Below are 26672 nucleotides of genomic sequence, written 5' to 3' on the forward strand. Positions count from 1 at the left end.
ATTTTATCTCACTCATTTTCACTGAATTAAACTATCGAATTAAATTGAATTAAAGTTGAAATTTTTTGAAGCAAATCGAATGTTGATGCACATTTTCCAAAAATTGAATAATTGAATCTCACTCTTCTTTACTCCTAAAATAAATATTTCTAACATCAGCTTAAATTTAGATGATATGACATCCTCCGGTAGGTATTAGATCGCTTTTGAGAGCCCTTTTGTGAAACCAGTTCCTTTACTTTTTTTGAATGAATTACAGTCAGTAAAGTAATCTGGTGGAAGGGGTTCATAGAAAAAAAATTGGCTTCTTTTTCTTTTTTCTATTTTTCGTTTTAGAATAGAGAAAGAGTCGAAACTAAGGGTATGCTCTCTAGAAGATTTGCTCGGAGCTTTTTGGTCGCCTGCTATCTTGAAACCTCTTTGCTTGCGGGGGCAGGAGTGGAAAGAGCGCTTCGCGAAAGAATCGTGTGGCGTGGTGTATTATACCATAAAATGAGATATATATTTTTATGTTTTAACTCTCTCTTTCACAGTATGACTATATGAACCTCAACACAATAATGCTTCTCATCTTTTCTTACTCTATATTTTTTTCTCTACAAAACAAAGTAAGAGCATTAGTATTTATAGATGAAGAATTCCTCCTTACAATGAATAGGAAGATTATGAGGTAGTAAATGGGATAAGTAAATTACTAACATGAGTTTTTTTATTAATCACGAATTTCATTTTAGAAAATCAGAAAGTGTCTAATACAAAACTGGATGGGGATCCCCTATGTTTGAATGTTTGATTGTGGTATGACCTTGAGTTCAAGTTTTGCAAAACGTAATGCTCCTAGAAAAAAAATTAGGGGCATCGTGGTTCCCTCTGGTTGCTCCCTCCTTAGCTAGCACATACGTTACCATATTCTGCTCATGTACACATACACCAGGGTTGAGATTCTGAGCCGCTCCATCAATGATCTGCATTCAAAGGTTATGTTAGCATAATGAAAATGACCTTTAAGTATCATCGAAACAACAATGGTGGAATCTGTATTTAGCTCTAACGGGGTTAGGTTTTTTATCTCGCACGTTGAAGGCTGTGGAGAATGGCATGGAGTAGGGGTGTTCAAAATCGAATTGTAATCGATAAAACAATATAAAATTAGCTCATTGGCTTATTGGTATTGGGTTATCGGATAAAGGGATAGTGAATGAATTAAAATTTCATAATTAACGGCTAATCAATGCGGGAACGGATTACTCAATTTCCTTATTTGGTAAACAATTAAGCCGTTAAGAGTTATCATACGTACACCTTTACTCTAGATATATAAACTAATTAAAAACATATAATATTAACCCTAAAGATTAAAGCTTCGTTTAATATTTTGCCATAATATATAATTATATACCGTTAGTCCTAAATTGAAAACTCAAAGCACATTTATTTTTTTGTTGTATTTATTATTATATTACTTTATAACTACTAACCCTAATAGTAATACTAATTTTCGACTCTTCTTGTTCAATTTTGTTCTCTGATTAGGAATTTGGGCTACTCAATTACCCAAGTCTCAAGCTTGGCTGCTAATCTGATGCATCGTTCGATTATTGCTATTCCATTACCGAATCAAACCAATCGATTTCTTGTCGGTTGACTAGCGGATTCGTACATTTAAAAATTAATAATTGATAGATCAAACGGTTAAGCAAAATTATTCGTCTGATATGTCAAATAAGCAATCCTAGGTAGAATAATAAGTGAATAATGAGTGAGAGATTACAAAAGTTACAAATAACTAATGACTACATTCTATCATAATTGATGAAAGTACCGAGGCACAAATATCACAAAGAAAATTGATATGATTCACCAAGTCAGAGGATGGATAATAACTTCATCTTGCATTATAATATTAAAATGTAAAAGGACCAACAATCCCACTGATCCTTTTAATATTAAAATAAGAGAGCTATTCACTAATTTAATTGAAGAGGGACTATTATACATAATGAAGGTATGCTCTATATGAACATTTACTTATTAAAATAATAACATTTACTCTAGAGTCAGTATTACTCTTAGACATGAATTATGCCATTTAAGGGAAATGAAATATCAATATTTACACATAATAACCAAGGTGTTGACATAAATTTTAATATCCAACACATTACTGCCTCGTGCTATCCCAATTTTCATGATGTTTTTGAGAACAAGTGCATTTTCATAGAAAGTGACCTACTTTTACATTCACATATGTGAAATTTGTTAATGATGCTCCTATAATTATGACACCCCACTTATACAAGATAAAAACTTTCATTAAGGGTGTGTTTGGTATGCTGAAAAACAAGTGGATTTTTGACTTATTTTTTCATGTTTGATTGGTGGGTAGAAAATATTTTTCGGAAAATATCTTTTAGTGTTTGCTTTATGAATGAAAAATATTTTTGAGAAAATATCTTTTATTTTTACTAGAGAGTAAAAAATAATTTTTGAAATTGAAAATATTTTTAAAAAACAAAATTAATTTTTTTTGATGGGTGGAGGGGGGAGGGGTGTGTTGGTAGGGGCCTGCCAGGGGGAGGGTAGGGGTGAGGTGGGGTAAAAATACAAAAATTTGAAATAAAAAATATTTTTTAAGAACAAACTTAATTTTTTTTTTTGGAGTGGGGGGTTGGGGGGCTAGTAGAGGATTGGTGGGGGGATTCGAGGGTAGGGGTGGGGTGGGGTTAAAAAATAAAGAAATTGAAATTGGATTTTAAAAAAAAAAACAAACTTAATTTATTTTTTGGAGGGGGGAGGGGCTGGTGGGTGGGGGGAGGGGGTCGAGGGTAGGGTTGGGGTGGAATTAAAAAATAAAAATTGGAATTTGGAATTGTTTTTTTAAAAAAACTTAAAAGTGGGGCGAGGGGAGGGGAGCTGATAGGGGGTTGGCGGGGGTGGGATGGGGGGTAAAAAAATAAAAAAAATAAAGTTGAAAATATTTTTTTAAAAACCAGCTTTAACTTTTTTTTTGGTGGGGGGTGGTTGGGGGTGGGTAGGGGGTTGGGGTAGGTGTGGGTTAAAGAAAATAAAAAATTGAAATTTTTAATTTTTTTTAAAAAACAAACTTTTGAATCGAAAGTTTTAAAATTTGAACCATTTTTCATAAATAAAATTTTAAGTTGTGATTTTTTTTTCTTTGGTGGGGACTTGGGGGGAGGGGCTGGTTTGGGGGTAGGGATAAAAAAAATTGATTTTTTCAAAAAAAAAAATGTAATTTAAAATTGGAGGAGAGTTTTGGAAAATGTTTTCCTTAATTTTTGAAGGGAAGTCATTTTCCTTAAATTTGAGGAAAATGAGTTGATTCGGAAAACCTTTGAAGCTAACCAAACATGAGAAAATTGAAAAATGTTTTCCTCCATACCAAACACACCCTAAGAGTTCGTAAATTCAACCTCCACAAATCATTACAGGATAGATGCACTTACATTATAAGGAGAGAATACAAATTAATATTAGTGCATTTCTAACGAGTCATTTTATGATTCGTTTTTTTCCATTGAACCTGATTATTTAATTTCTAGTCTCAAGTTGGATTTCCTCATATATGACACTTGAAATTAGTGGCTTCAATCTCATCCCCTCAATGTGCTCCAAACATTTTTTCTTGCTAAGATCTTAGTTTATGAATTTACAAGACTATCACAAGTTTTAATACAATTAATATTGATGATTACGAGTGATCAATATGATCTCATAATATTGTGTTTTCTCATAATGTGTATGAATTTATTGTTATAGTAACAATTTTTTAAATTTTTTATTTAAAGTTCGGAAAAATAATAATTTACTTTTCTCATTCCAACAAATAGCACCAAATTTTCTATTGTTTAAATATACTAATTTACATAATTTTAAATTTATTAAAGGAAAAAAAATCAATACTATAGAAAACTATATATTCTCCATTTTAGATAGTAAAACAAAAAAGGGCCAAGTAGTTTTTTTTTCCTCTCTATGTGCCGTTATCTTTTTCCTCCTTTTCTTTGCGCCTAAGCAAAGCTATAAAACCCCAAATATTCAAAGTCTACAACGTAATAAAATTTGGATAATCCAGTAATTAATGTTGTATACTAGTAGTTGAATTTCTCAAAACCATTGTATTATATATAAAATCATTCTTAGTTGTAGTTGAATTTCACAAAACAATTGAACAAAAAAAATTACTAATTTTTTCACTGATATCATCTACTAATCTGCTTTGCTTTGCTTTGTTTTCTCCGCTCTGCGCTTTGATAACATTTTTTTTTAATCAATGAAGTATATCTGTTATCGTGGTAAGAATCCCTTTTTGTTTATGATTGTTTTTCTTGTAAAAGTTTAAGGATCTGAATTAATCTGTTTCGATTTGCTATATTCTGGAAATGTTGTGACCTGATTTTGATTTTCTGGGAGTATCCGCTTGCATTTTAAGTTTTTTCTGGGTTTAATTTTGCGATTTAATTGAGTTTAGTTGCTTGTTTATGACTGATTTCCTATTTGATGTTACCATTTTTTTGCCTTTTTATATGGTGGGTATTAGACTGGGAGGAGTTTAAGAGGTTAAATTTGATTTTTTTTTATTATATTAGTGATTTGAAAGTTAGGGTTTGGTAGAGAAAATCAAAGTTAAAAAAATTGAATAGTAGGTGGCGTTTATCTGTGAAAGATCTTTTCAAAACCTACATTTTTTTTTAAATAATTTAAATTCGTGAAAGTTTTTAAAGTAGTCTTGAAATGGGAATGAGTTCAAACCCTAGGGAGTATTTCTCATATGTTTTTTGAGGATTTAGCAGTATTAAAAAGAACTACTACTTCTTTAATGTTAAGGGTTATAGTTGGAAACAATTGCCAACTTTACTTATGAATTTTTTAAGTTACAATTATTTGAGACAAATTTTTGAGTTAAAACGACAGGTAAAATGGGAGAGAGAGAGAGGGAGGGAGTGTGTATATGTGTGTGTATATATAGGGGAGTTCTAAGCAAGGATGTCTTTCGCATACAATAATATGATAGGACGAAGGGATGGGTGGATTGGGATAGAGAAAAATCTCCTCTCTTTGAGAAGAGAAATGGTGGACTATGATGTGGGATCAATATATTTAGGAAAAATACTGATGGAGAACATTGACCTCTCTTTTTTTTTTTAGAAAAAAATTATTGTTTTTTTTTCCTATTATTTATTGCTTTGTAGTGCAGAAGTTTGATTTCAAACATCTATTTATGAATTGTACATTTGCTTTTGATTTGGAAACTGACAAAATTTACATTTCAGAGGAGGCCAATTAGATTATCTCTGTTAGCTTAGCATTGTGCAAAAGGTAAGAATTTGTTGACTTTACACCGACTTTATGGAAAAAATTGACTTGTACAGCAATCGCCGTGCAGTGCAGAAGTTGGTTAGTATCTCAAACTAACCTATGTTCTGTGCACACTTTCTTGTTCCTCTTAGAATATAATATATCTCTGTTTTCAAAAATGGTAAATGGTTTGTGACTTCAGTTGGATGCATTTCAATGTTTTATCTTCTCACCTTTCCTGTGGTCAAGTATGGTGTATACTTTTGTGTTAGAAACTTAGACCAATTAGCTATTCAAGTGTTCACTTGGCATCGGTTGCTTTAATAACATATGCATGGACTTCTATATTTCTATGGAATGCCTTTGTTCAATTTGTCGAGTATCTGCTTTCTAAAAAAAATGAAGCTGGACAAAGCCCTTTAAGTTGCAGTCAACTGATATATTCATGAAGATGCTGTTATGGATTCCTTTTTTGACTGATTGACTTCCTATTTGTTTTTCTTTGCTAGGTTTTGCATTTTCTTCTATATGATGTGGCTTCCCGGAAATTTATTACAGATGGTTTTTACTATTAGTATTTAGCCTTTTTGTTTGGTACTTGTAAATCGATAGTTTATCTGTAGATAAAATGGAACCAAAGGGGGTTGGATTGTTAGATAGTGGCCGTAGGACTGTGGTTGGAGCAAAGAGTAAAGTGGCTTCTCAGAATTTGGCACATTTGTTTAGAGCCAGCAGTGAGAAAATATCAATTCAATCCAACTGTGATAGCAAGCTTGAGAAGAGGAAAAGGATCGTTGACTGCAAGTCTAATTGTCAATCACATCTCAGGAAATCTGTACACAAGAACTACCTGAACTTTAAGAGAAGCAGACTGCCGCAACGTGTACTGTTTTATCAGAACGGTGAATGGACCGACTTCCCTCAAGATATTATTCCTATAGTTAAAGAAGATTTTCGGGCAAAAAAGGCTGTTATTGAGGTGAAAGTTTGTGACTTTCATATAATTCTTGATACTCTACATATGGTTCAAATAGATATGATAAATGGTTTACAGAAACCTATTGCCTGGATAGATGAAGTAGGTAGGTGTTTCTTCCCTGAGTCGTATCTTATCAGTAGTGAAATACATGGGAATTTGGGAACCCTGTCAAAGAGAACTGAAGAGTTCATGACAACTGAGCCAGATAGGATAACTGATATTAAGTTGCAACTCGACATTGACTTAAATGGACTGGATAATCGTAATTTGGAAGAAGATGTGGAAGAGTCAAATATCGGTTATAAGAGGATTAAAGTATATCCTCCTAAAGATAGTCAAGAATTTACTGATTATAAAAAATCAGATGCAAAAATGGAACAAGTTGCAGAAAATAAACAGAACCAGGAAACACCGTCTCCTGACTCAGTAGCTAGCCTGAAATTGGTGAATGCAGAATCTGTCGAAAATATGTTTATTATGGGAATGAATGTTATCCCCAACAAGGATGAGATCAAAATTACCAAATGCTCTAGTAATTATTTGAGAACTCGCTTGGAACTCTTTGAGAAGCAGGTTGAAATAACGCAAAAATATCGTGGAAACGCAAATGTTCGATATGCTTGGCTTGCCGCTTCCAAAGATTTGATATCTACAATTATGAAGTACGGCCTTGCACCTGGAGGACCTAAGTATAGGCCTAAATTTGGAGTTGGAGTTCACCTTAGTGCTCTCCATTGTGCCTCCAAAAGGTTTGAATACCTTCTCTTTATCGAACATCATTCATAACTGACTATATTTTGCATTTTCAGCAAGGTCAAACTGTGGTCAGTTATCAGATTAAAAGCTTTTTCTGATTTGGTACTTCCTAATCATTTGACGGCTTCCCCCCTCAGAAAGAAAAAGAGGAAAACAATACCTAATCCCTAAAGAAAAGAATGCTGCAGGTTTTCTTTTATTTTCAGTGAAAAGGAGTGACTTATATTCTTGTATGATTCGTAATATGAATCTCCACATGACTAACAAAGAAAGCTTTCTTTTTTGTCTTGTTTATGTCTGTTATTGTTTTCTTTGAGGATCTAACATCAACCTTCATATTTTATCTCTCTTCCTCTCTTCCAGTGCTATTAATTGCGATGCTGATGAAAATGGCGTACATCACATGGTTTTTGCTCATGTAATTTTGGGTAATGTGGAACCTTTGCACTGCGGATCTGAACAATGGCATCCCAGTGACGAAAAATACGATAGTGGAGTTGATGATCTCGAGAATCCTACTCATTATGTTGTTTGGAATATGAATTTGAATACACATATATACCCAGTGTGTGTTGTGAGCTTCAAAATTCCTCCAGGAGCTGAAGGTAATGTCCACTTTGTTCCTATATTGAAGCATCAGGATGACAGGATGACACGACTGTATAGGCCTTATAACTTAACAGTTTTTTTTGAAACTGTTGTTAGTGTCTACAACCATGGAGCCTGCTTCACATTACTCTCTCTTTTCATGTCGGGCCATTCCCACGTCCTTTTCCTTGAAATGGAAACTTCATCCTTATTTGTTAAACTTTTCAGAAGTATCATATTCACTTTTATCTTTGTGAAAGTCAAATGCCAGAAAAAAGTACAGTATCTTAACTGTACTTGGGCCCTAGTTTTCCTCGTAGTATCTTAACTGTACTTGGGCCCTAGTTTTCCTCGTAACCAATTTCTTCTCAATGAATTTTTGGAGTTAAAATTGGATTTCAAGTTAGTTAGTCTTTTGGCAATAAGAGTTAGTTATTTAGTAAGTGTGTCGAAAGTATAGCTAGCTACATTTGTTTCATTTCAAAGTAACAAGAAGTATTTATGCCTTAGTTAAGGATTATTCATTTGACTGGGAAGTGAAATAGGAGAACCAATTTTGGTTTAGACACGGTATATTATCAACTATATACTCTTATTTTTCCAAACTATGATCAATTATAGTATATTTCCTTTGAGACATTTGCTTTCCGGAAAAACTTTGAATATAAGAATTATGAGGTGAAATTCTCAATGTTCTCTAGATCTGTGAAATAAATGAAAGTGACAAGTTTGTTGCTGATTTCAGGTTTTTATTAGGATTCTTGTCAACTTAAATATTTTTAGCATTTTAAAAATTGCAGAAAACTTTAAATATTTCTCATTGAAAAATCATGCAGCACTTGAATTAACGCTACCACGCTTTTTACAGGACCCCGCTTTGGAAATGATAGTCGGATTGATGTCTCAGGTGTCAATACTTGTCCTTGGGGCCCTGTGGAACAGGTACCCACAAATACATTTCCGAAGGACTTGGGAAGTTAAGCTACAAATATTGTACACTTAGGTAGTTGGGGGGATTTGATTATATGATCTTCATTGAACTGAAAGATGGGGGGAGTTGTGGAGAGACAGTGTTGGACATGCAGCAAAAGCGAAATGAACTGTCTGATAATATGACCTTGAAATTAATTTAGGATTTTGAAAAACTTCTAAAGAAATCAAGCACAATGGGCAAAGAAGAGGAACATGAAGTTCACTAATTCGAAAGACCATGTCTTGAATTTCTTTGGCAAAATGAGTGAACATCAAAAAACAGAAAGTTATTTTATATGCTTTGACATGTTTGCTGCTTATATTTATTGTATCGATTTATCTTCTTGATCAATGATTGAGTTACTTCCTCAGATGCATGCTAGTTATATAGGACATCATTGATGACATAGGCACTTGATAAAGTACTCTCAAGATGACTGTTTGATATTATTTAACGGGCTTGCAATTGTAAAGTACTAGTATAAGGTATGTGGTGCAACAAATAATCTGCATCCACCATTACAAAGGCATAGTAATTGCTCTTGCACGTGCTTAAACACCGGTATTATTCATCTGTCGCACAAGAAACATTTCTGTTTTACGTGTCCTACAAGAAACATGTCTGTTTTGCAGCCTTGCTGGAATTGTATCTGTTCATCAATTAACTGCAGATCTTTTTAGGTAACAGTCTTTGTATTTCATCTTTAGGGAAGTCATCGTTATCAAATATCACTGGTTAAGTTGGCCCTAGAAGAGGCTACGAGGATTCCAAAGTCCCTTGGGGTGCCATTTTCCTTGTTGATTGATGCAATCTCCAATGAAGTAACTGCTGAGAAAATGAACCATGTTACTAGAAATCTTGAGTTGCTTGAGGTTTGTATATATATAGAATCTTTTCCTCTCATTTTACACCTGAATTTTTGTATTTCATCTTGTTGTTCTAATGATTTTCTTCTCTTATGGTTCCTTCTCCGACATTGATAGTTCAAGAAGATATGTAGGGATGAATTTGAGAAACGGTTGAGGTTTATTGTAGGCGATACACTGTTGAAGTCCACAATGAAAAGTTTGCTGTGCAAGGTATGTCCTGTGCCTTGTATCTTGAGAATTTGTGATGTTACATGTCAAGTGACTTGTTGTCTAAATTGAGAGCTGCCTTATATTTATTACACATGCTTTACTTTAAAGTAAGCTGGCTTATATTTACTTTTTAAAGTAAAAATGGATATAAGTAAGGGTATTTGCACTATTTTAGGTATTCTAATCCATTTTTGTTAATAAATGCATTTTCTCAATCTATATTCTATCACTCCGCATAAATTAATTACATATTGCATGAGTTACTTACAAGGGAGTGAAATTGGTATCCAGTTACCTTGGTTTATGCCGAGATCATCGTTTCTTCTTTGCAAAGTCAAATGAGCCGAAGTGTTCCTTCTTTTACTTTTTATTTATTTTATCTTATTGTTTGTTTACTTCTTTGTATTTTGTTTCTCTTTGGCAGATACAATCTAAACCCATTGAATTGGTTCAGCCAAAGCAAGAGCCACAAAGTGCTGCCTTCAAAGGAAATACTGCCCAATTCCATTGGCTAGAGCCACAGACCGAGTAACCATTATGTGGAACACCTTCTCTCTGTTGTAGTGAGATTGTTTAGATTGTTGGATTTCCTTTCCTACAGTAATGTGATGGTAAAACATCTGATCTTTTGTCCTAGAATATGGATTCCTAAAGTAGTTAGTTTCCTTTTTTCGAACTAGCTTAACAGTTTAGTTTCAGCTACTCTTTGAAATGAATGCTTATAAAGTTTGTCTTTGAAGTTTATATTTCATCCTCGTTCTGCCTTTGATCCATATATATGTGTGAGTGTGTGTCTTGTAAGAGATCTCTCTAACTGTATCCATGAAGATGGTATATGGCAATGCATCAAAACTGGGATACTGTGAATTGCCCAACTCACGGCATCAGCTTTTGGTCTATACTATTGCTGGTATGAATGTTGCTCACCTTGTGTAACATTCTTGTTTCTCCGTTTTTCTCTTACTGTTTGGTGATCATGTCTCCAATATTTATGGGTTTGTATGAGCTTGTGTCCAAGCTGTGTGTACAATTGGCTTTATGCCAATTATATGTAACACTTCATTCACACACTTCGAGTTTTTCCCTTCTCATGAGGCTATAAGAGTCTACATGTTGCTGTTCTCATCAAGGGCATGTCTGAGCCATTGAGCTGCTAGATATAGGGTTTGTATTAACAACATGTGAGCAACGACTCAGGAAAAGCTCGATCTCGTAAAATTATTGGTGTGCTAGTTCCCAGGTGAGGCTGTCCATGACTTAAGGATGTTTGACATAGTTGTAGGTTGATGAAGGTAACATTACAAAGATGGTGAGTTAAGAGTTGGTATAGTTTCTACCATTCCTAATTTGTAGTATGTAAATGAATGTTACTACTTGTCCCAATTTGGATCAGTGTTTCTGTCCGTGAGTTTCTTTGATTGATTGGACTTGCATGTTGTATAAAAATGTCCCCACCTCAATGACTACTAATGTCATTTCTTTCATTCTTGATTGAAGGAAATGGAACTACAGAAAAAAAATGAGAAAATTATGGGCAATGACCAGAGTTCAACCATTAATAGATCACAATAAATATGCCTTATGGATTGTCGTTCAATAATTCTCTGTTACTATTGTAGAAGAAAGGTCAGTTTTACAACTATGAGTGTGTTCGTTACAAAGGAAAATATTTTTTAAAAGAATAAGTGATTCTTTTTTACTTGTTTTTTTTTTTTTTGTGTTTAATAAGCGAGAGGTGGGGGATAGGGGTGTGGGGTGGTGTGGATGGGATGGACGGGGCCACCTTAGGCGAAGGGTGGTCCGGTGTACAAGCTTTGTTAAAAAATTATGTGATGTACAGAGGTTAAAATGTTAGCTATTATGAGTGTATATTTAACTTTGCACATCTGTAACACGACTGATAAGAAAACTTGTACATTCTTTGCCAAATTCATGGCTTTGCCATTGGCAATGGAAGTGATGGTGTGTTGAGTGGTGGAGAGGACAAGGCCAATATGAAAAATTGGAAAACATTTTCGTCCGTATTAAACACACCCTATGAGATCGTTTTTTTCTTTTCCCATTCCGTTGAAGATTTTATACTATTGAATGGTTAGGTATAAGTCCCATTAGTAGTACATTGTTATTCTGATTAGTGAACTTATCGGTTAATAATATAATTATGTACCTTCACAATATTCCTTTTTTTTTTTTTTTGTTTTTTTTTTTTTTAAAGAATTAAACTATTTGGGTCATAAAAAGAATCAAGAATAATTAAAAGCAAAGTGTTAATGGGTTCTTGTCGAAAAATCTGAACATAATTTTCTTCAAGTCTTTGTCATTAAAAATGTATGGCATTTCGAAGAGGTTCACTTGTTTATTTAAATTCTTCATCTTCATAAAAGATTCAATATGTTTTCAACTTTTTGACATTTTCTACTAGTCTTATAATTTAAAAAGATCCTATACCTACGTTGGAAAAAAAATAAGTGTCAATTATTACTTTAATTTACTAACATGGGTTATGGTGTAGTTGTGAAACTATTTCATCGGGTCTTAGGTTTGAGCCCTGAATATGGCTTGTTGGGAGCACCACCCCTAATGAGTTCTGTAGTGCGCAATCCAAATTTAGTCGGGGCTCCAATATAGGCTCGGAACACCGAGCCGAAAAACCAAAAAAAAACTTTAATTTCATTTATTTGAAAACAAATCATCCTTAATTAATTCTTTTTATTTATTTATTTATTCAGGTATGGTCAAGTCTACTTTAAGAATATTTATCTTTTTTGCTTGTAAAGGAAGGATAGTTATTTTGTATCATTCTCTCATGGGAAAATGTCTTAATAGATTAGGGAATATATTGAAAATGATATGATTTTTCTTTCTTATTCTTGTACCAATTGTAGGGTCTATTTCTAAGAATTATCTGGTTTGAGAATTTTTCCCAGTTGGCTAAGTCATTGAAAGAATAAAATTCTAAGGAATTAATGGACAATATCTTTTCCTATTTAAGTTATAGTTCTTTTTGTGCACTATATATAACAAGTATTTATTCACTCTTTTTCCTTTCATTAATTTAATTGTATGTTTGCTTTATATTTTAAGCAAGACATATTTGTTTAATTTAAAAGGAGAATCATTAATTTGATCGACGAATTATGAGAGAGAATAAACCAATCTTTCTTTGATTTGAATTTTGAAGAAAGATTTCTTTTTGGAAGTAATGTCCGGTGTAACGTGTAAATATAAATCGGTTTTTAAATCAAAATGAACATATATAATGTATGAGTACTTATTGTAACTTAGTTTTATGATTGTTATTGACACAATGGTGGATGTAGAGCGCTAATAAATTATGAGTTTAATTGAACTCAAAATTTAATACAAAGCTTAAATATACGTATAATTAAATATCATTAAAATTTCAATAAATATTACATTTTGAAATCGTAATTGTAAAAAGTAATGAGTAAAGTGATATCATAAAGATTGAAGTGAAAATTATAAATTCACCTATATAGAGAGATGATTAATATAAATAGCATATTTCTTTGCTAAACTAATTAACAAAGTCAATAAAAGAAAATTATGCACTAATAAGTTAAGATTTATTTAATCAAATATGCAATAGAAGAAAATATGTCGCTCTTAAGATTCCTTTCTAAGCTGTGATTATTGATCTTTTATTAAATAAAAATAAAAATATAATTATCATATATACTATATGGCATCTTGTTTAATTCAGGTGTCAATTATTCTAAACATCTCTTTTTCCAAGTTAAGCATGTGGAATCTGTAAGTGCTTGACTGAATATTTGAAGAATATAATTTAATGCATTTTTTTGTGAAATGTTATTCTTAAAAGATTAAATTCCACACTCATTTTTTGTTTTATTATGATATTATTGTCATCAATCGGTCTCTTATATCGAACAAATTTAAATAGTATATATATATATTCGCACAAGCTGGAATTTGCATATAAAAACTTTGTATAGTCGTTACACTTGGTGAAAATTGGATACGTTCTTTACTTTGTTGAGAAAATATTTACATTGTAGTGAGACCAAAGTCAAAGTAGAAGTTTTTTTAACTGTTTGAAATTCAGATGAAAAAAAGAAAGATAAGTGTGTATACTTTTAATGCACATGAAACAAGGATTACGTACGTATAATCGTATATTTACTTTTTGTTGTTAGATGATTGTCATATTTAACTCTTTTAATGAGATAAACCTAGTCGATATATCAGGATAGCTGAAGTTCTATGTGCATCGATATATATATATTTGTGTGTTATTAAAAACGAAAAAAAGAAGAAAAAAGTTCAAGTCCATGATCCAAGCCCAACGTTTACTTAAAAAAAATTTAAAAAATTCATAATTTGACTCACTATCGAATCTTCGTACAAGTTAACTAAAAGTAAGCACTAAAGTGACTTTAATAAAAACAATTTGATAAATATAAAAAATCTTTTCTTATTTCTTAAATTTTATGTCCGATCGAACAATGTCACATAAATTGGAACGAAGCAAAGGTAACCTGAAGTAAGACCTTTAACTTTCAAAATAGGATTCAATGGCATTTGGTGATGCTGCCTCGTAAAAAAAAAAAAAAAAGTTGAACTTATCACGTTATATTCAAAGCTAGCCAATGCCAAAATTAAAAGAAACTTCATGAAACTAATTAAAATGTAGTAAGTAATAATGACTGTATTTTGTACAAGATCATAAACATTATTCCATATCAAATAATTGAGGCACATTTGAGATTATAACTATTCATCACTAGTAGATCATTTAAGACTACAATTAGAACACAGTACACACGTACCATATATATTTGCATGATATATCTATTACAATATATTATTTGACAACTCATGATCAATACTTTACTAAAAGAGTTAATATTTTTGATGGTTACTCAACTATCAACTTTTTTCAGAGAAAGTCACTTAACTTTGATCTTCAACTCAAAAGTCACTCAACTATGAGATCTTTGCGTAGAAAGTCACTCAACCTATTTAATTGTTTTTTTCATTAAAATTTGCTGACGTGGAATTTTTATTTCTAACTAAAATTTTAAGAAATAAACATATATCCATTTAAACCATTTAATGACCCGTTCCATTTGACCCAACCCGCTAAAACTATAATATTGACCCTCTTAATTTACCTTTATTTTCCAAAATTATTTTCTCTGTTCNAAAAAAAAAAAAAAAGTTGAACTTATCACGTTATATTCAAAGCTAGCCAATGCCAAAATTAAAAGAAACTTCATGAAACTAATTAAAATGTAGTATGTAAGTAATAGTGACTGTATTTTGTACAAGATCATAAACATTATTCCATATCAAATAATTGAGGCACATTTGAGATTATAACTATTCATCACTAGTAGAGCGTTTAAGACTACAATTAGAACACAGTACACACGTACCATATATATTTGCATGATATATCTATTACAATATATATATATTATTTGACAACTCATGATCAATACTTACTAAAGGAGTTAATATTTTTGATGGTCACTCAACTATCAATTTTTTTCACAGAAAGTTACTTAATTTTGATCTTCAACTCAAAAGTCACTCAACTATGAGATTTTTGCGTAGAAAGTCACTCAACCTATTTAATTGTTTTTTCAATTAAAATTTGCTGACGTGGAATTTTTATTTCTAACTAAAATTTTAAGAAATAAACATATATCCATTTAAACCATTTAATGACCCGCTCTACTTGACCCAACCCGCTAAAAATATAATATTGACCCTCTTAATTTACCTTTATTTTCCAAAATTATTTTCTCTGTTCTCCTTTGCGTTTTTTTTTTTTAAATTCTCAATTTCAGCCTCTTCTTCCTTCTTTTAGTTAGGGATATCTCAATTTCTGATCTCACTAAATCATTCTCTCTTGTCTCTGATTTCTTTTTTATTTTTTCTCCGATTTCTTTTTTATTTTGGTTATTGTTCATTAGCATTGTTAGCTTTAAATGATGTTGTTAATGAGAGTCGTCGTATGAAGGTGAAAGGATAAAAAAAAAAACCTATTTCGAGAAAGCCTCTCGATATTGGCTGAACCTGAACTCGCATTATCCGGAGCTTTTCCATGGATTCTCTCTTAATAAACCCTCCATGTACAACCCTGCATCCTTCTAATAATATTTTAATCACAATCTAATTCCTATTTAACTAAGATTTACTAAAAGAAGGAAGAAAAGGCTGAAATTGAGATTTTTTTTTTAAAAAAAAAACAGAAAAAAAAAGAAGCAGAGGAGAAAGAATGGGAAACCAAGAAAATAACTTTGGAGAATAAGAGTAAAATAAAAGTGTTAATATTATATTTTAACGGGTTAAGTCAAGTGGGCGGGTTATTAAATGATTTAAATGGATATATGTTTATTTCTTAAAATTTTAACTAGAAATAAAAATTTCACATCAGCAAATTTTAATGAAAAAAATAATTAAATAAGTTGAGTGACTTTGAATGCAAAGATCTTATAGTTGAGTGACTTTTGAGTTGAAGATCAAAATTAAGTGACTTTCTATGAAAAAAGTTGATAGTTGAGTGACCATCAAAGTTATTAACTCCTTACTAAAGTCAAGTGTGATTTCTTGGAATTAAGTTTATGTTTTTCTACTTAATTCACTGCTGCCATTTGTTTGGCTCAAAGTTAGGCTACTGAATGAACATGTTGACCCATTTGTTTATTTAATTTATAATAATTTCCAAATCATGTCATTCAACCATAGTGACCTATTTAAATGTTGGTTCATTAAAATTTCTTTCGTTTTCATTGTCCTCGTAATGTTATACACTTTTTGTAGCCTTCCAATCGTAGTGATCCCTTATCCTCGTGAGGGCCAAGTGTACAAATAGCCATTTTTAAAACTTCTATCTAAAATAAGTCAGAGTTTCTAAAGTTTAGTCGTCTAAATAAATTATACTGGTGTTTAAAGTTGAAATTAGTTATATGATCTCAAATTTAAGCTCATCACGGATATGAAGTTGGACTCAACAAGAGCCTAACTTTAGAATAACCCTGACTTAGACCTAAGATCTAAAGATAGGCTTTGACATAGCCCTACTTTAGATCCGTATGTATGAATTTAAATTCTGGCTTTTCAAATTTGATATTAAGCTTTGACAGAGCGCAAATTCAAATCAGAAGCTTTGAAGAAGTACAAGAATTAAGTAGCAACAACAACATTCACTTAAGATCTTTGCCAAAATTGACTTAAACTTTGAATTTTAAAAAACTAATTTGCGGCGTATAGATTCTACCAACACCATAAAAAAAAATGAAATTAGCATAACCAACTTTTACATGCTAACCTTCATGTAGTGACAAAATTAAAGCAACTAGTGGCCACTTTTTAGTATGTAATTGAAAAATAGTCACAAATTCAATGACCCTAGACTAAATCTGACCTAAACATCTCAATTTTTGAACGGGTTGATTTATTTATTTTTATAAAGCTCAACTCGAGCTGATTAGCAAGTTCGATTAGGCTGGCCTCACGAGCTAAGCCATTTTAACGGTTCTACTTATAGGAAAAAAGAAGCTTAATATCTCAAAACTAAGATAATAATTATTGGAATTTTGCAAAATATTCCAATCTCTAGCTAGTGTAGTCACGTTCGATGTTTCATTTTCACGGTCACTTGATTAAAAAAAAATACCATATCCTTTTCACTTCGAAAAGTCAACATTAATTGACCAATGACCGAAAATCCGTTTTCTAATTAGTAGTGGTATATTAATTTGAAGATATCGTGTGTCTATTGTTGATGGAGGGTGATAGATGTTCCGTGAAATTAGTCAAGCTAGGTGTGTCAAAATTGACTCAGACATCACTATCATAAAAAAAAGATAGCTATTATTTAGGTGTTTTTTTGTATAGTTAAGTTTTTTTCCCAAATAAAAAAGATATCATGAATTCGCTCAACATTTGCACCATATATGGTATTGTCAGATCAATCATTCTTGAAACACATAATATATATTAAAACAATGTAAACCTAAATAATTAAATGAAACGTACTTCGCTCGAGTACACACTTGATTTTGTCTCCGAAGTATTTAATAACGTTCTCTTATTTCGTAAAAACTATAGAGATGTAACATTAAAATAATTAGCATATATGCTTAGAATATGATTAAAGAAATAACGGTATTAATGTAAGATTCCTTCTAATGTCCAATGCCTAGGGAAGCTGAGAATTAGCATGAAACAAGGAACACCAATACAAGTAAAAAACAAATTGATTGCTGACAAACGTAACCTGGATGCTTCCAACCTATATATATATATATATATAAATTCCAAATCTTTACAATTAGGAATATTTGTAATATATACGCTTCTCGTTACCGAGGAATAGTTGACTATATAGGTTTGTTATCAACATCGAAGGTTTGACTAAATATTGATTTACGTTGTGAAGTCGGGCTAAAACGCTTTCTAACAAGGGATGACTCTGATCAAGGATGAAGGTTTTTATTATTTAACCATAGCTTAGCGATGTATATTCTCACACTTTAATTTATAAGAAAATATTTAAATAAAAGAAGATTAACTTTAGGTTAAAATTTCCAAGTATTTTCTTAATATAAATCTGCACGATGCTTCCGATGCTGCGGGGTAGCCTAGGAAATCCAACTGGTAAATAAATTCAACGTATTCCAGAAAAAGAAAATTACTATTGTGGGGTTCAAAAAATAATCTTGACTTAACATTATTTTACAGTTTGTTTAAATAAATATTTTGATTTCTTCCTTGTTTTTTAAATAATTAATCTATAGAGTAGAATGTATCTTCTTGGGTAGGCCTTTTTTTTTTCTTTTTTTTATGTCTGTTTGCTATCAGAATTCCCAGGCACAATCGTCGTGCATTAATTATGTATCTAATTATTAATAGTCTATAAGTTAGAGACACTGTTACTCCCTCTGTCCACTTTTATTTGTCATGTTGCGCTTTTCGAAAGTCAATTTAAATTAGATTACGTTAATTCGATATTTTTTTAAAAAAAATTAGATATTCAAAACTATACGAAAAATACTATAAGTTGCAATTTTTGCATATCAATATGATGAAAATATACATCGTAAAATGTTGGTCAAAGTTCTTATTGTTTGACTCTAAACAAGGAAACCATGACAATTAATTGTGGACGGAGGGAGTATGACTCTTTCCTTCAAATTAATAATTTGTTTTTACAAAAAACATGACATTAGCTGCATTTAAGGTGTATGTTTGCTAGAGTATATCTTAGTTTATTGGTGTCAGGCTAATAAAATAATTTTTAAGTCTAATTTTATTGACTAATATGCACTTTGCTAGTCAGTTCTATCTCTCTAGTTTGCTCAACGTATATTTAATTGTACTTTAATTTTTGCCCCTTACTATACTTGTCACAGTTCAGAAAATTAACTTAGGTAGAGGTAAACAAAATTCAATAAATTTATCATCAAATTAAATTGAAAAGTTTCCCATTCGTGGGCATAATTTGTTTTTTTTTTTTCAAATTGATGTGATAAATTGATAATCATATGTATATATGTGGACCAAACTTATTTTGTATGAACAACATTACATAAAAATAGTCTAATTTTTCTTCTTTTTATTTGTTCAACATTATCCCATATTATGAATTGCTTAATTACTTGAAATAATTATCTCCTTGTAATTTTATATTCATCGTTATTTGTAAGTGTTTGGACGCAAATTTTGTTGGTGTTTATCCACAAAGAGGATTCACAGCACTATATGGCTGGATTATAGATTTATATTCATCGTTATTTGTTGGTGTTTGGTCTCAAAATTTGATGCAAAAAATAAAATAAAATTATGGACCAAAAGTAACATTTATCGAGGTTAAATCCATTCCCAATTTATTAACAAAAAAAAAATGAATATAGGTCATGTAGTACACATGAACAGTATTTTCAAGTAATTTTTGAATTTCTAAGTATTATTACAAAGAAGTATTAATAATTGACTTCGCTGGAAAAAAAAAACCGACATATAGTAATAATCTCATATATATATATATATGTGTGTGTGTGTATGTGAAGATATTGCAATTGGATTCTATGTTACGCAAATGGTAGAACAAATTAAAGAGTAAATTGGGTAGACCATGTTATTTTCCCAAAATTACATATATAGACTATTTTACACAAAACCTTTTGTTAGTTGAATTTTCATGAATATTTTGTCTATAAATGATTCTTTTCAACGAAGAATGAAAATATACCTTGAAGTAAGAACTCGTCAACAATTGTCTATACAGAATTTTAAATAATATATTTCTCTTTAAATTTTTTTGGTAAATTCTTTTCTTTTCCCTCTCTTTCAGGGTGATCATAAAATGTTAGATATGGACTTATTGTGAGAAAATGATTGATTCGAAATTCTAAAGTCTTGTCAATTTATAAAGGAAATCAATATATAGGACCAAATATGTATATGTTTAGTAAACAAAATGGACCATCAATTAGGCACCACATAATTTGCTTATCGATATATTATTATCGTTATTATTATGGCTGCTAAAAATTCGTCTAGTCTTGATCATCGATATGCATATGTAATATTTGTAAGGATGAAAAAATAGGAAGCAAAGTAATCGTTCATTTTCTTATTATTTTTTTCGAACAAATTCAATTTTCTCTATAGCTTTAGAAATTAATATCGCAATAATTTATTGCATGAATTTTCAAACATCAACCCTCTCCCCATCCCCACCCAACATAAAATTGGGGGTTGGGAAGGGGATTTTTATAAAGGTGGGAAATTGAACCCTAATCGATGATGTAAAAGTTCAGATAGCCAATCGATTCGGTCACAATCAAAATAAAATAACTTGTTTGATCTATTTTAAACAAACATACTCTTTTGCATTTTTATGTTAAAGTACTATTCAGATTTTGTCGTTCTTAATAATTTTTAACACTGTCAAAATTAAGAAACAATTTGAATTTTACAATCTTGGATTGTTAGGAGAAAAGACACCAGGAAAAATGTGAAATCTTGTAAGTATATATATCGTTGAGACGACACTACGTACTACATGTCTCAATCTCTAAGAATAAAATACAATTTTGGTAGGTCAAATTTTGGAGTTATTCCAATTTGATAGATGTATTCATACCGCTATATATATACAAAAATTAATCTACCATTTCTCAAATTTGATTATTAAATTCAATGTAAAACCAACCATGATGTGTGTTTTATTTGGGCAAACAGTTGGAGTACTATTACATTTTTCTTTTCTTTTGTATTCTTTGTCTTGTCAAATTATTTATGAGAAAATTACTGATATTATCCTTTAGTCAACTAATTTATCAATATGATCGATATAAATTATACGTATATATTATCAGTATATAGATATAAATTTAATGTATATTAATATAAAGTATACATTATGTATACACATTATACATATTTTTATAAATTAGCCAGATGGTCAAATGGTTCAAAATCGTAATCATCCCATTATTTATATATTGATCCAATTAATTAACCAAAAAGCATTTCATGTCATGATGAGACTGGTCTATATAATTCAATTAATAATTTGACTGAATATAGATTTTGTATTGACCATGAGCACTTGGATTTTTTTTAATAGAATATACCTAAGAGAATGCGTACGTGCACATTATAACGACTTTTTCTTTCAAAAAATAATAATTCATAAGATTTGAGAAAATGTGGTAGAATAACTAAATATTAGAATAAAAGTTACTCTAGTCATTTAAAATTTATTAAATATAAATTTATAAAATGATTTGGATTATATTAAATTTATGAATATATTAGTTCAAATAAATATTATGGATTAATATAACTGAGTTAGTTATTTAAATCTAATAAATATAGATTTAATTAAAGGCTGCTCCATGAAGCCCATATGCTATGTCACTTAAATCTGATTGGCCGAAGGGAGTCCTCTTCATATCGCAACTCCCCTATTCTAAAACTATAAATAGGGGTCCTCATAATTCAGAAAAGAGAACGAAGAATTCTAAACAAAAAGCTAGAGAAAGCTCGTGGATCAAAAGCCACAAATTTCTCTACACGCTATAAGTTTAAGAATACAAGAACTCGAGAGTTCAAGAATTCAAGAATTCAAGTGTTAAGTTTAAGAATTGAAGATTTGAAGAAGTCAAGATCAAGATAAAGTTCAAGGTCAAGAACGATCAAGATCAAGCTCGAAGCCCTTGGATTCAACTAGAAACCAAGATCAAGATAAAGTTCAAGTTCAAGAACGATCAAGATCAAGACCACCGGATTCAAGATCAAGCTCGAAGCCCTCGGATTCAACTAGAAGTCAAGATCAAGATAAAGTTCAAGTTCAAGAATGATCAAGATCAAGACCGCCGGATTCAAGATCAAGCTCGAAGCCCTTGGATTCAACTAGAAGTCAAGATAAAGTTCAAGTTCAAGATTAAGATAAAGACCAAGGTCAAGTTGAAGTAAGAATAAGTTCAATATCAAGATAAAGTTAAAGTCCAAGTTCATCAAAGATTCAAGAACAAGCTCCAAAGGCCTTTGAATCCAAGATTAAAGTCCAAGAACAAGAACAAAATTCAAGAACAAGCTCAAGAGCCATTGAATTTATATTCGAAAAGGCGAATTTAGAGGAATCATAGAAATTGTAACACTCGCACTTTGAAATAATAAAACGATTGTTGCGATAATTTTTTCGTTCTTGACTACTGTTTTCTCGACGCGAATTTTATTGTCTACAAATTCTGGCACGCCCAATGGGACAATCTCTACATCTCATCTCAACTTTTCAAGCATAATAGAATATTAAAATGACTTGCACTATAGAAGAACGACTAGCAAGCTTGACTAAAGCAATTGAAGGCTTGACAAAGTGTGCTCACGAACAAGATGCTAAACTTTCCAAGCTAACAAATAAGATGGATAACATGATTGAAAGAAGATCGAGTCGAGAATCTTTGAAGCTTCCTAGAATTAGAGACGAAAGAGAGTCTTGCATAAAACAAACAAACAACAAAGAGATTCATCTCTCCGCTGGAGGTTTGATTTTCGTTGATCAATTAAAGGACTTTATCATAGAGGCTATCAAAGACAAATCTGAGTCTCCATCCAAATTTTCTCCCACATATGCCAAGCCATATACATAAAGAATTGATAACTTGAAAATGTCGAGGGCTATCAACCTCCTAAGCTTCAACAATTTGATGGCAAAGGAAATCCCAAATAACATATAGCGCACTTTATCGAGGCTTGCAATGATGCTGGGACGTATGTTGATTATCTCGTTAAAGAGTTCGTCCGATCTCTCAAAGAAAATGCCTTTGATTGGTACACAGATCTCGAACCAAATTCTATAGATTGTTGGGAGCAGTTAAAGCAAGAGTTCCTTAATCGTTTCTATAGCACAAGACGTGTCGTTAGCATGATTGAACTTACAAAGGCTCGTCAAAGTGAAGATGAGCTAGTTGTTGACTTTATCAATCGCTAGAGAAGTTTGAGCCTCAATTGCAAAGATCGCCTTAGTGAAACTTCTAGCATTGAAATGTGCATCCAAGGCATGAATTGGGGTCTTCACTACATCTTGCAAGGATTAAAGCCAAATACATTTGAAGAGTTGGTAACTCGTGCACATGATATGGAATTAAGCTTGACTTTAAAAGAAGATTAACGATCTTCTGCCTATGGACCTCATGAAGATGAAGATTTAGAAGAACCCCAAAGTAGGGGCAAGTCTGCATCCGAAGATGAATTTGAAGAGTCAATGTATATCTAGACGCTCCTTGACGCATAAGGTTAAACTGTAAGTTACAATGCTCCTCATCGCATAAGCCTAAACTGCAAGTTATAATGCTCCTAGACACACGAGCCTCAATTGTATATCACATAGATCTTCAAATTTGAATTAAATCTTCAAGTTGAAATGCTCCTATGAAACACGAGCTTAAACTGTATGTCAAAAAGTCTTCAAATTTGAGTTAAATCTTCAAGTTGAAATGTTTCTTGAAACACGAGCTTAAACTGTATGTCACTTAAATATTCAAGTTTGAATTAAATCTTCAAGTTGAAATGCTCCTTGAAACACGAGCTCAAACTGTATGTTACTTAAATATTCAAGTTTGAGTTAAATCTTCAAGTTGAAATGCTTCTTGAAACACGAGCTTAAAGTGTGTGTCACAAAGCTCTTCAAATTAGAGTTACATACTCAAGTTGCTCCTTAAGGTACGAGCCTAAACTGTATGTCACTCCTGGCTCGCAAGAGTATAATTTGTGTACGATACAAAAAAACACACTTTCCCAGAACTACGTTGTGACTTGATCCTCTTCACTGAGGTACGTAGGCGCTTAGAATCATATTCTAAGTTCAGTTGCACAAGTGTAAAAAAACCACATGTTCCCCCTTGATCTGTCACATGAAAGTTAAAGCTATGAGTAATCTTTCATAAAACTTCAGACTTGCACCAAATGGTGGTGACTCAATGGGGGCAAACCCCTGTGAATAAAAGTTATTTCAAGATGAAGTCTTCAAAAATCTCCAAGTATGCAAGTTGAAGTATTCAAATTCTCCAAGTATACAAATTGAAGTATTAAAATCTTCCAATTCTACAAGTTAAAGTCTTCAAATTTGTCAAGTCTGCAAGTTCAAGTCTTCAAATTCTTCAAGCCTAGTCTTTGAAAGATAAAATATCTCGACAAGGCTTGAAGAAGGGGGCATGTGTAGTCATTTGAAATTTATTAAATATAAATTTATAAAATGATTTGGATTATATTAAATTTATGAATATATTAGTCCAAATAAATATTATGGATTAATATAATTGAGTTAATTATTTAAATCTAATAAATATAGATTTAATTAAAGCCCGCTCCATAAAACCCATATGTCATGTCACTTAAATCTGATTGGCCGAAGGTAGTCCTCTTCATATCGCAACTCCCCTATTCTAAAACTATAAATAGGGGTCCTCATAATTCAGGAAAGAGAACGAAGAATTCTAAATAAAAAGCTAGAGAAAGCTCGTGGATCAAAAGCCACAAATTTCTCTACAAGCTATAAGTTTAAGAATTCAAGAACTCAAGAGTTCAAGAATTCAAGAACTCGAGAGTTCAAGAATTCAAGTTTAAGAATTGAAAATTTGAAGAAGTCAAGATCAAGATAAAGTTCAAGTTCAAGAACGATCAAGATCAAGACCGCCGGATTCAAGATCAAGCTCGAAGCCCTTGGATTCAACTAGAAGTTAAGATCAAGATAAAGTTTAAGTTCAAGATCAAGATAAAGATCAAGTTAAAGTTAGAATAAGTTCAATATCAAGATAAAGTAAAGTTCAAGTTCATCAAAGATTCAAGAACAAGCTCCAAATGCACTTGAATCCAAGATTAAAGTCAAAGAACAAGAACAAAATTCAAGAACAAGCTCCAAATGCACTTGAATCCAAGATTAAAGTCAAAGAACAAGAACAAAATTCAAGAACAAGCTCAAGAGCCCTTGAATTTATATTCGAAAAGGCGAATTTAGAGGAATCATAGAGATTGTAACACTCGCACTTTGAAATAATAAAACGATTGTTGCGATAATTTTTTTGTTCTTGACTATTGTTTTCTCGACGCGAATTTTATTGTCTACAGTTACATTTAAAGATAGTTTTTATATCCTAATGAGTTCAAAATGATTTGGAGCAAAGTAAAATAGTCCATAAAATTGAAGGGCCAAAGAATAAGATGAATTGAAGTTTTAACTTTTTCATTGACTTTAATCTGAAGGACCATTTGGCTGAGGCCTTTCCAAAGTACACTGAACTTGTAGGAAATAAATTTTAGTGTAAAAAGGAAGCGGCAAATAATTTATGAGTTGTATCTTATCCCAATGAAATTAACCAAAATGTGTTACCATAATTAATTAGGTGATTTTCAGCCATTAGTAGGTCGAATTTTATGTTTAATCATTTCATGTTAATTGTAAGATCTACAAATCTAGGGTTCGTTGGGGGAGGGAGTTAAAAAGGGGGCAAAAAACTCACTCACATTCATATTTACATTAATTGGATAAATACGTTACACATATATTTAACGTTGGATAATCAAGTACAGAACGAATAACTGTTGAAAGTATCAGCAAGGGAGCAGCTGATTGAGATTATTTAAGCAATTCACGTAATCATTGACCACTATTATCAATAAATCATACAATTAATTAATACACATTCTTATTATTAATTTTTCACTTAAACACATTAAATTCATATGATTGTATAGAAACATTAAGTATTTATTGTTTTTCTACCAACAACCATTTATTGGGTTAACGTTTTATTTGAAATTTAGTAGCGATGGTATAAAAAGTTATAACCTTATAATAATAATGGTCATATATACACACACACTCCTATTTACATAATTTAAATACTTCATAATAGAACACGAGGGATATCGACTCAAGAATTAATCGTACATTTTGTTATTCGTATGAATCGATATAACAGGAAAGAATATAAAACCATTTTAGAACTAGGACCCGTAACTACAAGTAATTAGTCAGCTATCAATGTCCGTAGGAATTGAACTAACACAATTAAGAGTAGGACATTGTCTAATAGTACTTCATATTTAGGTCAAGTGAATATATATAGCTTTATTGAATTAGAAAATTAATTAGTATTAAGCGACAAATGCATACGTTAAAGCTTACACTAAAATTAGTTTCCTTTTTCTTTCCATAAAGAATACTAGGGACCTTAGGGTTAAAAAGAAAAAGTAAAAAAGAAAACAAAGCCCCAAAACTTTTTTTTTTTCTTCACCAAAAACTTATTTAACTTTCCTTATTCTTCATCTTTTCTTCACTTTTCTCATCTTACCCCCACGTCCACAAAAAGGAACAATCTCCTCTCTACCCCCTACACCCCCTTACCCCACATTAGCCTCTCAAAGTGTCATTTTCTCACATATACTTCACACAAAAGAAACAACCATTCATCAA

The 26672-nt window shown here is 31.5% G+C and overlaps 1 protein-coding gene across 2 annotated transcripts in view; it reads left to right on the forward strand.

Annotated features, from left to right (window-relative positions):
• Positions 1 to 4037: 4037 nt before the first annotated feature.
• LOC125875055 (inactive poly [ADP-ribose] polymerase RCD1-like) overlaps positions 4038 to 26672 on the forward strand; it is a 485870-nt gene continuing 463235 nt past the window's right edge. Inside the window, exons 1-7 of one of the 2 annotated variants that reach the window (XM_049556125.1) lie at positions 4038 to 4313; positions 5826 to 7044; positions 7415 to 7656; positions 8508 to 8581; positions 9320 to 9484; positions 9596 to 9691; positions 10116 to 10464. In XM_049556125.1, the coding sequence (XP_049412082.1) occupies positions 5945 to 7044; positions 7415 to 7656; positions 8508 to 8581; positions 9320 to 9484; positions 9596 to 9691; positions 10116 to 10223 (1785 nt within the window). In that variant the 5' untranslated portion in view covers positions 4038 to 4313; positions 5826 to 5944 and the 3' untranslated portion in view covers positions 10224 to 10464. Of the gene's footprint in view, positions 4314 to 5446; positions 7045 to 7414; positions 7657 to 8507; positions 8582 to 9319; positions 9485 to 9595; positions 9692 to 10115; positions 10465 to 26672 lie in introns of those variants that run through there. The other variant, XM_049556124.1, reaches the window with a different exon arrangement.

The sequence above is a fragment of the Solanum stenotomum genome, chromosome 8 (genome assembly GCF_019186545.1).
Source record: "Solanum stenotomum isolate F172 chromosome 8, ASM1918654v1, whole genome shotgun sequence".
Lineage (NCBI taxonomy): Eukaryota > Viridiplantae > Streptophyta > Magnoliopsida > Solanales > Solanaceae > Solanum > Solanum stenotomum.